This window comes from Coregonus lavaretus (genome assembly GCF_964263955.1).
Source record: "Coregonus lavaretus genome assembly, chromosome: 28".
Classification (NCBI taxonomy): domain Eukaryota; kingdom Metazoa; phylum Chordata; class Actinopteri; order Salmoniformes; family Salmonidae; genus Coregonus; species Coregonus lavaretus.
In genome coordinates this window covers 26,715,814-26,730,398 of record NC_140015.1, presented here as the reverse complement: position 1 = coordinate 26,730,398, position 14,585 = coordinate 26,715,814, and the positions used below count along the sequence as shown (strand labels likewise).

At 43.9% G+C, this 14,585-nt stretch overlaps 1 protein-coding gene across 1 annotated transcript; it reads right to left on the bottom strand.

Moving 5' to 3' along the window:
• On the bottom strand, positions 1-5,435 carry LOC311104319 (ATP-dependent Clp protease proteolytic subunit, mitochondrial-like). The gene is made up of 7 exons (XM_084146134.1): positions 5,315-5,435; positions 4,647-4,748; positions 4,379-4,450; positions 3,541-3,637; positions 2,787-2,974; positions 2,388-2,493; positions 1-1,153 (listed from the first exon to the last, which is right to left on the bottom strand). The coding sequence occupies exons 1-7, from the start codon at positions 5,324-5,326 to the stop codon at positions 927-929; spliced, it is 804 nt and encodes a 267-aa protein (XP_084002260.1). The 5' UTR covers positions 5,327-5,435; the 3' UTR covers positions 1-926.
• Between the last annotated feature and the right edge of the window lie 9,150 nt (positions 5,436-14,585).

Genomic DNA, 14,585 nt, shown 5'->3' with positions numbered 1-14,585 from the left:
TTACAAGACGGGCTTTCTTTATCTCCAAAAGCCCTCAAGTCACATCATAGAATCTGGGCTGACAGAGTGAGGCACTCTATAGGCTTACACAAGTCACGTGTATATTGCAAAAGAAAACAGTTCAGTTGATCTCATCACTGAAGCAATCAATAGACTTTACTTGTTACAGACTGGTGAATCACACATTGATACCAATTTGTTTTTGTTTTTTTACATCAGGGCCTGTATTCATAACGCATCTAAGAGTAGGAGTGCGGATCTAGGATCAGTTTTGCCTTGTCTGTCATTATGAATAAGATTGGAGGAACTGATCCTAGATCAGCACTCCTACTCTTAGATGCTTTATGAATACAGGCCCTGGTTGGGTGTGTGATTCAAAGAAAATGTATTTTATTCCAGTTTATGAAAATCAACATCACAACTGTCATGGCTAGTACAAATAGGGGCTATATTGCTTCCTTCACTGTAGAGATCTGCAGTCTCATTAGTGTTTGTGGTAAATACAGTGTACATATTATGGGGGACAGTACAAATCTGAGATTGGGCAAAAATTATCAAATTCTTAAATGTAAATATTCAAATACTGCTGCATTTTGCCGCCTCCTCTCCCAGAAGTTTCTCCAGCACGGAGGTATACAACGCAGGTCCTCTGTTCCAAACCGACCCCTAGCCCCTATCCACCCAGGGCACTTCTGTAGATCTCAAAGGAATGGATAGGTATAAGCAATATGGTAATAGCTCCACTTTGCCCTCTGGTAGGCTACCCTGTAACTTCTCCCATATTAGTATCCACTCCAATGCATTTGGATTTACAGAAGTGCGGCATATTGCCTGTACCTGTCCAATCCATTCCGATCTACAGAAGTGCCTATAGGTGGGTAGAAGCTAGGAGATGGCGTGGGACTGTTTCCTGGTAGTCTCAGAGGTCAGGGTTCGGGTTTGTATGAGGAGGGGGGGTTTGTCCCTGGAGGGCCCTGCTCGGTGGCGGAGGTTTGGGAGGCTGACGAGGGGCAGGTGGCAGCAGGGGGCTCCTTCTGGACCAGCTCTGGGTCGTCCTGGCCCGCCTGGGGAGGATGCACCAACACTCGGTCGATGATCCCAAAGTCCTGTGCCTCAATAGGGCTCATGTAACGATCTCTCTCCATCACACCCTCTGGGAGAAAGAAAACAGGAGGGAATAATTTTGTGGTTATGAGTTTTGGTGAAAATGTGTGACACATTGGTGGTGGCTGAGGGGAGTTCACTCCTCTCACATTATTACAACGTGCTTTGAGTGAGGAAGGACTCAGTCAATCATCAAATCACTTAACCTTGAATTAGCGCTTGAATTTAGTTAGCGGAGTCACTAATTGATAGGCCTTGTCAACATGGGACTCGGAGGCTATGGAACATTTTCCATCAGACAATTTAGGGTATTTCAATTACTTTCAAAGACATTTCAAAGTAAGTATTTTGAGATTTTTTATTGGAATATTGAAATGTTGAATATTGGGATGTATTTGGAAATACACTTGGAAAGTATTGGCATATATTAGAAAATACTCAAATACGTGTATTTTCAAGTGTATTTTCAAATATAATTTCATGCATTTGAACCCAGGTCTGTTTGGTCCTAGGGGTATTTGAAATAAGGCTGAGGCTGCACGATCGAATCAAACTGCCCCGTTCCACTCCTGTCCTGCCCCCCTGGACGCCTCTTCCCCAGAGCTAAACAACCGAATCACGTCCCTGCCTCATATTTATGAACAGCTGAAATAAAAACCCTGCAGCGACTTAAACTAACATTCCCTAATTTGGGATGTAGGCTATAACTTTCTCTGTCGGTTGTAACTAAGGATATTGCAGTAGCACAAACATAAGCAGGAGGCGGTCTACACATTGCATTGGGGCAAAACAACTTTCGCTTCTCAATGATCAAGCAACGCCACACGATTTGATACAGCACATAATTGAAATTAGCCAGAGTTGCCTGTTGTACCTGTGTACAGCCTAAAGTTCTGCGCATGGTAACCAGAGTTTGACAATGGGCTTGTTTGTAAAGTAGAAAATCCCACATGCCCAGAAGGTTTGGTTGTTTAGCTATCAAAAGGAGGTGTCCAGAGAATTCAGCCACTCCATTGAAATAATGTATTTGGAAATATGTATTTGAAATTAGTTTTGGCTATTTATAGGAAGTTATAAGAAAATACTTTCAGATACTTCAAATGGAAGTAGCTGATTTGGCCACATTATTTGAAAATACTCTAATACACAGAAAATAAGTATTTAAATAAAAAATAATTAAATAAGCATGTATTTGAACACAGGTCTGTTTTCAATATTGGGAACTTTTGTCTGCTTTTCCCTCTGAGCCAGACTCTACTGAACTGGATGCCTTAGCTACTTACCTATATGTGTCAACAGCTGGCCAGTGTGTTTAGCATAGAGTTGATTGATCTGTTTCTTTAGCTTCATGATCTCCTCAGCCTGAATGGCGATGTCTGTAGCCTGACCCTAATAACACACAGGAGAGAGAAGAGAGATGTTATGTAAAGGCAACTGACAACTGTTATTTATCAGCTGAGGTGTCAAAATACTGAACTCATACCAATAGCCTATGGACAATTACAGGTCTGGCTTTTGATAGCAACACAAGCTAACCAACCAACAGTTGTCCCAGGTTCTCTAACCCCCCCTATCCCCTTACCTGTCGGACTTCACCCTACCCCCCCCCCCCCCCCAGCTCCTATTCTTGCTGCCGCCCTGGTCCCATTAACACTTGCCCCCCTGCACCTTTCCCTCCTTACCCTGGCCCCTCCAGAGGGCTGGTGCAACATGATGCGGGCGTTGGGCAAAGAGTGCCTCATGCCGGCAGTGCCTGCAGCCAGAAGAAGACTGCCCATGCTGGCTGCCTGGCCCACACACCACGTGGAGATGGGGTTGAGGATGTACTGCATGGTGTCGTAGATGGCCAGGCCTGCAGTCACAACACCGCCTGGGGGGGGGGGGGGGAGGAGGATAGGAACATCAAGGTGAATCAGGATTGATGGTTTGTTGGATTTAGTTCATGAATGGTTCTTCTCCCAGACTTTTCTAATCTCTCCTTAAAGCTGGAATCCATAGCGGTGAAACTGCCACGTCTGTTTGCGATATTACAACAAAGACATTACTTCAACACTTTTTTTTTCTTCCTCTCACATCATTGCACGCACAATAAAACATACTTTTTTTTTTACCATTGATGCTGGATGCTCATTTCCTCAAAACAATAACAAATGCATCTGGGGCTGTTGAGCCTATCACGGATCTCAGCTTTAACGTTGAAACCTATGATGTTCATTTGAAGTCAAGGTAAAAATATTCTGAATGCACCCTTTATCTCCTATCACTGTCATCTGATCCATCTGTCCCTTTTGTGTTCTCTCCCCTCCAATCAAGAAACATGCTTTTTACCAAGTAACCCATCCCTATTTCGCCAACCATCCCCTGCCACCATCTGTTCCTCCACCATTTTTATGGAAGGTCCCCCTCATCTCCTTCCCTCTTTCACTCTTCTCTTACCAGGACTGTTGATGTACATGTGGATGGGTTTGTTGTTGCTCTCTGACTGCAGAAAGAGCAGCTGAGCAATAACCAGACTGGCCACAGAGTCGTCAATCTGAAAAAAGGCAGAGAGAGGGAGAAGAGAGAGATTAACAAATGAATCTTAACTGCAACAGCACTCAGCTGGAACTCCGATTGTGTTTACATGTCCTAATGTAACCGGTGTGAAATGGCTAGCTAGTTAGCGGTGCGCGCTAGTAGCGTTTCAATCGGTGACATCACTGACTCTGAGACCTTGAAGTAGTTGTTTCCTTTGCTCTGCAAGGGCCGCGGCTTTTGTTTAGCGATGGGTAACGGTGCTTCGAGGGTGACTGTTGTCGATGTGTGTCGATTATGCCGATAAAGATAAGCAGAGTAAGGTGTATACATGTGTCATGACTAATGCCATACTCTGCCTACTGCCATAATCAGTTTCATATCGAATTATTAGTGTGCATGTAAACATACTCAATTTCTCCTGGTGTAGGGTTTGAATCCCAACCCATTACACAGACAGTGACACACAGCTAGATTTACCTGCCCCATTACACAGACAGTGACACACAGCGAGACTTACCGGCCCCATTACACAGACAGTGACACTCAGCGAGACTTACCTGCCCCATTACACAGACAGTGACACACAGCTAGACTTACCTGCCCCATTACACAGACAGTGACACACAGCTAGACTTACCTGCCCCATTACACAGACAGTGACACACATCTAGACTTACCTGCCCCATTACACAGACAGTGACACACAGCTAGACTTACCTGCCCCATTACACAGACAGTGACACACAGCTAGACTTACCGGCCCCATTACACAGATTATCCTCTCCCTTAGCAGACGAGAGTAGATGTCATATGCCCGCTCTCCTCGACCCTAAGAAAGAAGAGAAAGACAGGGAAAAAGAAAGCAAGAGGAAGATATTTGAACATTGGAAAGCAGTTAGACCAGCTAGGACCAGGAACTGACAGCTGAACAACTCATTTCGAAACCGTTCCAAACCGAGAGTGAATCAGGTTGCATAGAAATGTTGCAGTCCTAAATAGAACTCTGTTGGGGTTCCAATTCTTACCGTCTGTTCCACAACGATAGGTATGAGAGGACTACTCCATTGAGCACTGTGGTGGATGGTCCTGTGTGACTTTAAAGCTGTCACTCCACATTGTAACACCCTCTAAGAGAGAGGGATGGAGAGAAGGGAGAAAGAGAGTTATTGACATTTGTCTCTGTAAGGTCTTAAACCTGCCCAACACGGTTTACATTTAGGTTATTTCAATAATTCTATATGGAAAAGTTCCATTCAGAGATAGCATGGTTATTTTTTTCCAACCCTGGCCTCTTGAAGTGTGTTCAAGACAAAGCTATCAATTGTATTATGATCTTACTCTGAACATTACACACATATTTTTCTTGCCACTCCCAAGTAGAAAATGTTACAGTTGCTCATGATTTCACATTAACAGCTAGGAAAATGTTTTTCTTTAAAGTGTCGCCAGATTTAGCTAGCTGAAGATGGGAATGGGTTAGGTTAGCTACACAATTTTGGTTATGTTACACAAGTGTGGCTAGCTAGCTCACTGGCTATTTCATCGTCGCAGGTGCATGATGTAAACTATTCACCTGAGGCGAGAATGCACCGCTCAGAAGACAAATAACCTTTGCGCATTGTAATCCCTATAGTTTACAACACAAACGATGCATTTCCAAAAGGTGTTTTCAGTCTTTCTCTCCAATACTTACTCGTATAAGCATTGTGATGTATTGTAATGTGCAATCCCCTCTGTTTGACCCCAATTCAACCGGAAACAATAATATTTTGAGCGTTGAACTGTTCCTGAAGTCGCTGAGCAATATTCCTCTGTCATGTGACGAGTTTGTGTTTAAAGCCTCGAATATATAGTTAGTGGCTGTTGGCGCTAGATGGCAATCGTGCACAAGAAAAACCCACTAATTTAATACTATTGTTTATTGTTGACTTGATAATTCAATACATTTCAGATATCAAATATTTGTAAAATACAACAGCCTACTTGTTATATAAATATACTATTGAATAATGTGATGAATAATGCTTAACATTCAATTTCATTAAAAGACAGAAATGTGTGTTGAAGAGCAAAAACTCGTGACATTGTAGATGGTGGTCTGGTCTCTATAAATAAACAAATGAAAAAAGGAGCACATGACGGGACTTTATTTCGCTAATGAAATCCTCGTGGTTCTAGGGTTGTTTTGAAAAAGGCTCTTTATACAATTGAGTTTTATAAAACAGCAATTGAGAGCCATTCTCATAAAATACGTTTCTGTACATTTACTTCACCATAGCCAACTGTAGGCCTATAAACCAGTGCATTATTGGCGACACAATATAAAACCCAAAGGTGTCTTGTTTTGTACGCTTTGTACAAAATAATAAAATGCAGGACGACAGGATATTTATAAACGTAGCTCTTTATTAACTAGCTATAACGTGCATGTCCATGTGTCTCTGGCCATGATCATCTTAGAATGACCTCACCACCTGGGTGGTCTTAACCAATCATTGCACAGTATGATGCATCCAATTACAATTCAGTATGGTGACACATATGAATATTACATCCCCCTTCTTTTAAAAAAAAAGAAAAAATATGTGGAACAATAAAGCGTTTCTTTTGAATATATGCTCTGTAGTTTGAACTCGAGGTAAGTAACCATTTAAACTGCACCAACTGCATCAACATAACAGACAAACAATGATTCAGCATATTGTTATTTTTAGAACAAATATTTCTCAGCAACTCAGCTTTTCACTGTAGCAATGACATCTCAACATATCAAACAAATACAATACCAAAGCATTTCAAGTTAACTTTCAATAACAAGTTTACAGTCTGGAAACTCTTTTAGGGCAGCGATCCGCCTACACCCTTTGACATTTCACAGGTCTAGGACAGCTCTAGGCTTGACCTCTCTTCCTGACCTTGTGTGATATGAAGCTGAGCATGCTTCTGTGTCAGTCAACAGTTCTTGTGGTGTTGCAGGTAAGTATGGTGTATGTTGTGTTGTGTCTGTGTTTAGTCCACCCCGTTCTCTTTCAGGGGAACAGTTCATCTCGTCAGTGTGTTGTTCTTTTGTGTTCAGTAGGTGACGACGATTGCGGCGGTACACCGCTCCTTCTGCGGTGCGAACGAGATATGAACGTTCAGTGTCAGCTGGTTGGATGACGACTGCTGGCTTCCAGTAGCCATGCTCCTGGATTCTAACTGACTCTCCGTCGTTCAGTGGTGGCAGTGGTCTGGCTGACCTGTCGTAGTATCGCTTTTGCTGTTGTTGTCTCTGTGCACGTTTTGCATGCACTTCCTTGTAGCTGACGACCTCAGGTTGCAGCTGCTGGTTGGTGCTGGGAAGGATTGAGCGAAGTTTGCGGCTCATCAACAGCTGGGCTGGTGATTTGAAGTTGTCAACTGGAGTGTTGCGGTATTCAAGGAGACTGAGGTAGGGGTCTCTCTTGTCTGCTTTTGCTTTGTCCATGAGTGATTTAGCGATCTGCACAGATTTTTCAGCAAGGCCATTACTTTGAGGGTAATGTGGGCTTGTGGTGACGTGTGTGAACTCCCATGCTTTTGTGAAGGATTCAAACTCATTTGATTTGTAACAGGGCCCATTGTCAGATATTAAAGTCTCTACAATGCCATGCCTGGCAAAGGCTGCTTTCAGCTTGTGTATCACAGCTGCAGATGTGGTTCTGTGAAGCTTGTCGAGTTCGAAGTATCTGCTGTAGTAGTCCACTGTTATAATGTAGTCCTCGTTGTTCCACGTGAACAGATCGGTTGCCACGACCTGCCAGGGTCGGTCTGGGATACGGTGAGGTAACATTGGCTCTTTGGTGTTCGAGGGGCGTCGTTCAAGACAGGTGGGGCATTTACCAACCATGTCCTCTATTTGTTTGCACATTCCGGGCCAAAACAAAATGTCCCGTGCTCTCTGTTTGCACTTTTCCATGCCCATGTGTCCAGCATGGATCTTTGTCAAAATCTCTTCTCTGAGACTGGTAGGAATGATGATTTTCTCTCCTTTGAAAATGATTCCGTTGATCTGTGATAGTTCGTCACGATGGTTCCAGAACTCTGAGACGCTCTGAGGGCATTTTCTCCTCTCCTCAGGCCATCCTGACTGTATGACTTTCCTCAGCTGTGTGAGTTGTGTGTCTTTTTCTGTTTCTGCTCGGATCTCCTTCAGTTTTGTGTCACTAACTGGTAAGTTGCTGTACACAGTGTGCACCTGCATGTCCATGCCTTCACTGAGGCTGCTGTCCTTGTAGGTAAGAAACTTCCTGGAGAGTGTGTCTGCGACAGGGATGTCTTTGCCTGGACGGTGAGTGATTGTGAAGTCGTATTTTTGTAGTTGAAGGATCATTCTCTGTAGCCTTGGCGGGGCTGCGGCTAACGGTTTCCTCATGATTGACTCGAGGGGCTTGTGGTCTGATTCCACAATGACTTGTCGTCCATAGACATACTGATGGAAACGCTTACATCCGAACAGAATGGCGTACAGCTCCTTTTCGATTTGAGCGTAGTTGATTTCACAGTCTGTGAGAGATTTGGAAGCGTAGCCGATGGGTTTTCCTTCTTGCAGTAGCACTGCCCCTAGTCCATACTTTGACGCGTCCACCTGGAGTCTGAGCTCTTTGTTGGGGTCGTAGTAGGCAAGGATTGGTCCTGGTTCTCTCGTGATCAAGTCTTTCACTTTCTGGAAAGCGATGTCGTGTTGGTTGTCCCAGAGGAACTCACTGGACTGCTTTAGCAGCTGACGCAGGGGTGCATTAGCATTGGAGAGGCTGGGTGCGAACTTGGCTAAGTAGTTGACCATGCCAAGCACTGTTTCCAGCTCTGCGCGGTTCTTTGGTGGCTCCATTTCCTTTATGGCTGAGATCTTCTGCGGATCTGGCTTGATTCCATTCGCTGTGAGAAGATGCCCGAAGTAGCTGACCTCTGTAGCGCCGACTGTGCTCTTCTCGGGGTTGAGCCGGACTCCTCTCTCGCGGGACCTTTGCAGCATCGCGTTGAGGTTTCTGTCGTGTTCCTCTTTGGTTCGACCATAGACAAGGATGTCGTCCACAATTGCCACGACTCCGTCGAGGCCTTCGTACACCTCGTCGATCTTTCGCTGAAACTCGTCTTGGGCTGAGATAATCCCAAAAGGCAGGCGACGGAACCTGTAGCGTCCAAACGGTGTGTTGAACGTTGTGAGCTTAGATGACTCTTCTGTGAGCTTGATAGCCCAGTAGCCTGATCTGGCGTCCATGACACTGAAGTAGCGTGCACCCGCTAGCTTGTGTGTGATGCCATCTAGTGTCGGTAAGGGGTAATGGGGGCGTTTGATAGCCTTGTTCAAGTCTCTTGGGTCGAGACATACTCTGAGCTTGCCTGTCCGTGGTTTCTCCACCACCACTAACGCGTTGACCCAATCCGTCGGTTCTGTAACCTTGGTGACGATGTCAGATTGCTCCATGCTCTCCAACTCTTTCTTCAGACGGGCGCGGAGAGCAAGTGGAATCTTTCTCGGTGGGTAGACCACAGGGGTTGCGTCTGGGTCAAGGTGAATGGTACATTCTCCTGGGAATAGTCCTATTCCTGTAAAAACATCAGCAAACTCCTCCATGACATTCTCTATCTCTACTGGTGCTGTCACTGATAAAACTAGCTTGATAAGGTCCATGTCTAAACATGCTTTAAGACCTAGCACTGCAGGTGCTCGAGTGTCAACAACGTAAAAGTCCAACATCAGGTCCCTTTCCTTGTATTTGCATTTGAGAGTGCATGTGCCTTTTACTGGGAGCTGTTCACCACCATAACCAGTCAGTCTGCGCGTGGTGGGCTGTAGCTCACACTCAGATGTCAAGCTTCTGTACTTACTCAGAGGAATAATGTTTACTTGTGCACCAGTGTCTAGTTTGAATTTTAGCTCTGTGCCTTGTCTTCCTATCTCAATGTCAGCAAAGGCTTGCTCTGTCTCTGATATCTGACTTTTCTGTGTCACTGAATCAATAAACAGTTCATCAGCATTTGACTCTTTGATTGACATTTCATCTTCACTCACTGTATGTACTGTTTTTCCACGGTAAACTCTGCACACTTTTGCAAAGTGATTCCATTTTCCACATTTAGTACACTGTTTGCCTTTAGCTGGGCAATTCCCCTGTTCGCCATGCACTTTATATCCACAATATCCACATGTTTTGGGGCGTTTGGAGTCTGTGTCGCTCTGTTTTGGAGTTCTGTCTGTCTCCGTTCTGAAACATGCTCTCTGGGCACTGGAGGTGTGCTTTGATGTCTGCCTGACTGCGTGCACTGCTTGTTCACGTGATGCGCTCGTGCTGCCGCCTGAAATGGTTTTCATCTGAACCTGTGCTAGCTCGTGAGATCTGGCTATGTCGATAGCTTTGTCCAGCGTTAACTCTGATCCAACATTCAAAAGTTTCTCTCTCACTCGCGGTGATTGTATTCCAAATACAATACGGTCCCTGACCATCTCATCCTTGTTTGCATAATCACAGTCTTTCACAAGCAGACGCAGCTCAGTGACAAACTGTTCAAACGATTCACTAGCGCCTTGTACTTTCTCATGGAATTTGTACCTAGCGAAAATTGTATTGGTCTTTGGCAAAACATATGCTTCAAAACGATCGTAGTATGTTTTCAGTACCTTTGATTCAGCCTCGGTAAGTGTCCATGTGTTGTAAATGTCTCTCCCTTTTTCACCGATCCAGAGGAGCAGGTAGCTGCACTTTCCCTCTTCTCCTCTTTCCTTCAGAGGACCCGTGAACATCAGCTCCACATGCTGTTTGAACTTACGCCATGCATCGGGTAGATTTGTAGACCCCCAATCCATTCGAGGTGAAGGAACTCCAGCAAAATCCATCTTTTAGTCCTTTTACTCTGACACCATGTCTTGTTTTGTACGCTTTGTAAAAAATAATAAAATGCAGGACGACAGGATATTTATAAACGTAGCTCTTTATTAACTAGCTATAACGTGCATGTCCATGTGTCTCTGGCCATGATCATCTTAGAATGACCTCACCACCTGGGTGGTCTTAACCAATCATTGCACAGTATGATGCATCCAATTACAATTCAGTATGGTGACACATATGAATATTACAAAAGGAACATTACATTTTCTGAAAATAGCCCATTCATTTGTTTTACTGACTGATCTATCTCTCTCTCTCTCTCTCTCTCTCTCTCTCTCTCTCTCTCTCTCTCTCTCTCTCTCTCTCTCTCTCTCTCTCTCTCTCTCTCTCTCTCTATATATATATATATATATATATATATATATATATATACACACACACACACACACACTACCTGTCAAAAGTTTGGGGTTACTTAGAAATGTCCTTGTTTTCCATGAAAACATACATGAAATGAATTTGAATAGGAATATATATCAAAATGAATAGGAAATGTAGTCATTGACAAGGTTAGAAATAATTGAAATAATAATTGTGTCCTTCAAACATTGCTTTCGTCAAAGAATCCTCCATTTGCAGCAATTACAGCCTTGCAGACCTTTGGCATTCTAGTTGTCAATTTGTTGAGGTAATCTGAAGAGATTTCACCCCATGCTTTCTGAAGCACCTCCCACAAGTTGGATTGGCTTGATGGGCACTTCTTACGTACCATACGGTCAAGCTGCTCCCACAACAGCTCAATAGGGTTGAGATCCGGTGACTGTGCTGGCCACTCCATTATAGACAGAATACCAGCCGACTGCTTCTTCCCTAAATAGTTATTGCATAGTTTGGAGCTGTGCTTTGGGTCATTGTCCTGATGTAGGAGGAAATTGGCTCCAATCAAGCGCTGTACACAGGGTATGGCATGGTGTTGCAAAATGGAGTGATAGCCTTCCTTCTTCAAGATCCCTTTTACCCTGTACAAATCTCCCACTTTACCACCACCAAAGCACCCCCAGACCATCACATTGCCTCCACCATGGTTGACAGATCAAATCAGATCAAATCAAATGTTATTGGTCACATGCGCCGAATACAACAGGTGCAGACATTACAGTGAAATGCTTACTTACAGCCCTTAACCAACAGTGCATTTATTTTAAACAAAAAAAGTAAGAATAAAACAACAACAAAAAAAGTGTTGAGAAAAAAAGAGCAGAAGTAAAATAAAGTGACAGTAGGGAGGCTATATATACAGTAAAATAAAGTGACAGTAGGGAGGCTATATATACAGGGGGGTACCGTTGCAGAGTCAATGTGCGGGGGCACCGGCTAGTTGAGGTAGTTGAGGTAATATGTACATGTGGGTAGAGTTAAAGTGACTATGCATAAATACTTAACAGAGTAGCAGCAGCGTAAAAAGGATGGGGTGGGGGGGCAGTGCAAATAGTCCGGGTAGCCATGATGTGGTCCTCTGTAGCTCAGCTGGTAGAGCACGGCGCTTGTAACGCCAAGGTAGTGGGTTCGATCCCCGGGACCACCCATACACAAAAAATGTATGCACGCATGACTGTAAGTCGCTTTGGATAAAAGCGTCTGCTAAATGGCATATTATTATTATATTATATTAGCTGTTCAGGAGTCTTATGGCTTGGGGGTAGAAGCTGTTGAGAAGTCTTTTGGACCTAGACTTGGCACTCCGGTACCGCTTGCCGTGCGGTAGCAGAGAGAACAGTCTATGACTAGGGTGGCTGGAGTCTTTGACAATTTTGAGGGCCTTCCTCTGACACCGCCTGGTATAGAGGTCCTGGATGGCAGGGAGCTTTGCCCCAGTGATGTACTGGGCCGTACGCACTACCCTCTGTAGTGCCTTGCGGTCAGAGGCCAAGCAGTTGCCATACCAGGCGGTGACAGATGGCATCAAGCACTCCACCAGCATCTTTTCATTTGGTCTGTGTCTCACAAATGCTATTCTTTGTGATCCGAACACCTCAAACTTCGATTCGTCTGTCCATAACACTTTTTTCAAATCTTCCTATGTCCAGTGTCTCTGTTCTTTTGCCCATCTTAATCTTTTCTTTTTATTGGCCAGTCTGAGATATGGCTTTTTCTTTGCAACTCTGCCTAGAAGGTCAGCAACCTGGAGTCGCCTCTTCACTGTTGACATTGAGACTGGTGTTTTGCGAATACTATTTCATGAAGCTGCCAGTTGAGGACCTGTGAGGTGTCTGTTTCTCAAATTAGACACTCTAATGTATTTGTCATCTTGCTCAGTTGTGCACCGGCGCCTCCCACTCCTCTTTCTATTCTGGTTAGAGACAGTTTGCGCTGTTCTGTGAAGGGAGTAGTACACAGCTTTGTACGAGATCTTCAGTTTCTTGGCAATTTCTCGCATGGAATAGCCTTCATTTCTCAGAACAAGAATAGACTGACGAGTTTCAGAAGAAAGTTATTTGTTTCTGGCCATTTTGAGCCTGTAATCGAACCCACAATTGCTGTTGCCCCAGATACTCAACTAGTCTCAAGAAGGCCAGTTTGATTGCTTATTTGATCAACAGTTTTAAGCTGTGCTAACATAATTGCAAAAGGGTTTTCTAATGATCAAATAGCCTTTTAAAATGATAAACTTGGATTAGCAAGCACAACGTGCCATTGGAACACAGGGCTGATGGTTGCTGATAATGGGCCTCTGTATGCCTATGTAGATATTCCATTAAAAATCAGCCGCTTCCACCTACAATAGCCATTTACAACATTAACAATGTCTACACCGTATTTCTGATCAATTTGATGTTATTTTAATGGACAAGAAAAATGTTTTTCTTTCAAAATAAATGACATTTCTAAGTGACCCCAAACTTTTGAACAGTAGTATATATATATATATTTACAGTGGCTTGCGAAAGTATTCACCCCCCATGGCATTTTTCCTATTTTGTTGCCTTACAACCTGGGATTAAAATAGATTTTTGGAGGGTTATATCATTTGATTTACACAACATGCCTACCACTTTGAAGATGCAAAATATTATTTATTGTGAAACAAACAAGAAATAAGACCAAAAAAAGAAAACTTGAGCGTGCATAACTATTCACCCCCCCCCGAAGTCAATACTTTGTAGAGCCACCTTTTGCAGCAATTACAGCTGCAGGTATCTTGGGGTATGTCTCTATAAGCTTGGCACATCTAGCCACTGGGATTTTTGCCCATTCTTAAAGGCAAAACTGCTCCAGCTCCTTCAAGTTGGATGGGTTCTGCTGGTGTCAGCAATCTTTAAGTCATACCACAGATTGTCAATTGGATTGAGGTCTGGGCTTTGACTAGGCCATTCCAAGACATTTAAATGTTTCCCCTTAAACCACTCAAGTGTTGCTTTAGCAGTATGCTTAGGGTCATTGTCCTGCTGGAAGGTGAACCTCCGTCCCAGTCTCAAATCTCTGGAAGACTGAAACAGGTTTCCCTCAAGAATTTCGCTGTATTTAGCGCCATCCATCATTCCTTCAATTCTGACCAGTTTCCCAGTCCCTGCCGATGAAACACATCCCCACAGCATGATGCTGCCACCACCATGCTTCACTGTGGGGATGGCGTTCTCGGAGTGATGAGAGGTGTTGGGTTTGCGCCAGACATAGCATTTTCCTTGATGGCCAAAAAGCTCAATTTTATTCTCATCTGACCAGAGTACCTTCTTCCATATGTTTCGGAAGTCTCCTACATGCCTTTTGGAAAACACCAAACGTGTTTGCTTATTTTTTTCTTTCAGCAATGGCTTTTTTCTGGCCACTCTTCCGTAAAGCCCAGCTCTGTGGAGTGTATGGCTTAAAGTGGTCTTATGGACATATACTCCAATCTCCGCTGTGGAGCTTTGCAGCTCCTTCAGGGTTATCTTTGGTCTCTTTGTTGCCTCTCTGATTAATGCCCTCCTTGCCTGGTCTGTGAGTTTTGGTGGGCGGCCCTCTCTTGGCAGGTTTGTTGTGGTGCCATATTCTTTCTATTTTTTAATAATGGATTAAATGGTGCTCCGTGGGATGTTCAAAGTTTCAGATTTGTTTTTATAACCCAACCCTGAT